General features: G+C 42.6%; 1 protein-coding gene across 1 annotated transcript; it reads left to right on the top strand.

Annotated features, from left to right (window-relative positions):
* The first annotated feature begins 601 nt into the window (after nt 1-601).
* On the top strand, nt 602-1775 carry LOC127628380 (zinc finger BED domain-containing protein 4-like). The gene is made up of 2 exons (XM_052105093.1): nt 602-1496; nt 1656-1775. The coding sequence occupies exons 1-2, from the start codon at nt 607-609 to the stop codon at nt 1747-1749; spliced, it is 984 nt and encodes a 327-aa protein (XP_051961053.1). The 5' UTR covers nt 602-606; the 3' UTR covers nt 1750-1775.
* Nucleotides 1776-2317: the final 542 nt, after the last annotated feature.

Below are 2317 nucleotides of genomic sequence, written 5' to 3'. Positions count from 1 at the left end.
ATATATATATATATAAAACGTGATATATATATATATATATATATATATACACATACATACACACACACACACACACACACACACACACACACACACATACACAATGTGTGTTTGGTTCAAACAAGAGTTTAGCCAATGGTTGAGATGAATTGCAACTGTCACTCAAGGCTGTCACCAAGGGGATAGTGACCCTTTCACACCCATCCCCCATTGTTTTGCGCAAGGTGAGGAGCAGAGAAGAGACAGATCAGGACAATGTTGAGCTCTAGAAAAAGGAGTGATGTTTGGACTCATTTTGTTGCAACTTCGGCCACTGAGGCAAAATGCAACATCTGCAAGAAAAAATTTTCTACTAAAGGAGGAAGCACTTCAAATTTGAGAAGACACTTGAAAAGCTCACATCCAACTGTGCTGTTAGCACAAGTTAGAACAGAGATTGAAGATAGTGGCCCTGCAGCAGCTGGAGCTGTGTCCACCACCAGCACCTCTTCTGCTGGATATTCAACTTCTTTGGCTGGCACCTCATCTGCAGAATCCAGTATACCAGCAGCACCTACCACCATCCAAGGAGCAGTTAGGTCAAGGAGGCCACAGCAGCAAACATCTATGAGTAGTTTCATAATGCGTCCAATGGATCCGTTAAAACAGAGCAAACTAGATGAGGCTCTGGTCAAAATGATTGCTTGTGACTTTCAGCCCTTTTCTATAGTGGAGGATAAGGGCTTTAAGGAATACTCACATCTTCTGGACCCATCATACAGCCTACCTAGCAGAAAAACTCTAACAAAAACTGTAATGCCTAGGCTGTTTGAGAAGTTAAGAGCTGACATCATGGACACAATCAAGAGAGCATCTGCTGTATGTCTTACAACAGACTGCTGGACCTCTGTGACCACCACAAGTTACATGGCTGTGACTTGCCATTTCATAGAGGACTTTCAGATGACCTCTTTTCTCCTGGACTGCTTTGTCTTGACAGACAGACACACTGCTGCTCACCTGGCAAGTGAGTTGACCAGGGTTACAAATGAATGGGGTGTGGTTGACAAAATTGTAGCCTGTGTCACAGACAATGCCAGCAACATTGTTTCAGCCCTGAAAGACCACCTCCACTGGGATCACGTACCTTGTTTTGCACATTTATTGAACCTCATTGTGAGAGCTGCACTGAAAGAGGTCCAAGCAATATTGCAAAAGGTCAAGACAACTGTTGAGTTCTTCCATAGAAGCACAGTTGCTTCAGATAAGCTGAAGGCCACGCAAAAACAGATGGGTCAAGAGCAGCTGCGCTTAAAACAGGATGTGGCCACAAGGTGGAATTCAACATTTTATATGTTAAAAAGATTTATTGAAATCAAAGAGCCAATCATCTCCACCCTGGCTCTCACTAATGCATCTCTGCCAACCTTGTCGCCTGATGAATGGGAAATCTGCAGAGAAATCGTGGATATTATTCATCCATTTGAGGAGGTCACTACAGAAGTGAGTGCAGAAAAGTAAGTATTTTTTAAATTTTAATTTTTTGATTATCATTCATATAAAAAAAACACATTTTAAACTCTATATTTCTTAATCATGCATGTATTTCTATGTGTAATATTGATTTTGGCTTTGTTATATGTACAGTATGTAAACAATTGTAAATTTTTTTGTAGGTTTGTGACTGCCTCCAAAATAATTTTGATGACCACTGACCAGAGGTCTTCGGAGGATTGTTGCCCGGAATCAAAGGAATCCATCCAGATTTGAAGCTGTTAAAAAACTAGTGGACACCCTAATGTCAGAAATGACTAAAAGGTTTGGCAGAGTGGAGCTCATTGAGAAGCTTGCTGATGCAACTTGCTTGGATCCAAGGTTCAAAAAGCAAGCCTTTGTCAACCACCAGGCAGCAGAAGAGACTGTGAAGAGGGTTACAACAGCTGCAGCAGCTATTAACCCAACTCAGAGTGAAGAGGAGAATCCTCCAGATTCTGGTGTGACTTCCAGTGCAGGGGCCATGTTTTGGGAAGACTTTGATGAGAGGGTAGCAAGCTTGAGGCCTTCTGCTACCTCTTCAACTACATCAGATGCTATGGTTGAGATGCGGGCCTACCTTGTGAACCACTCTTACCCCGTACATCAGACCCTCTGGCATGGTGGAGGAGATGTTCACCTGTTTATAAAAGCCTTTCTGAGGTCATGAAGGCTAGACTTTGCATTGTGGCCACATCTGTACCATCTGAAAGAGTATTTTCTAAGACTGGGCAGATTATCTCAGACAGAAGAAACAGGCTCAGCCCAGCCAAGGTCCGGGAGCTTGTTTTTTTGAATGCAAACA

Source organism: Xyrauchen texanus, chromosome 35 (genome assembly GCF_025860055.1).
Source record: "Xyrauchen texanus isolate HMW12.3.18 chromosome 35, RBS_HiC_50CHRs, whole genome shotgun sequence".
In the NCBI taxonomy this organism is placed as follows: Eukaryota; Metazoa; Chordata; class Actinopteri; order Cypriniformes; family Catostomidae; genus Xyrauchen; species Xyrauchen texanus.
The sequence above is the reverse complement of the archived record's forward strand: the minus strand, read 5'-3'. Positions and strand labels throughout refer to the sequence as shown.

Bases quoted from the DNA above. Each gene is read 5' to 3' on its own strand.
- LOC127628380 (XM_052105093.1), top strand. From the start codon at position 607: ATGAGTAGTTTCATAATGCGTCCAATGGATCCGTTAAAACAGAGCAAA. The intron at 1,497-1,655 runs GTAAGTATTTTT...ATTTTTTTGTAG, and splicing joins ACAGAAGTGAGTGCAGAAAA to GTTTGTGACTGCCTCCAAAA.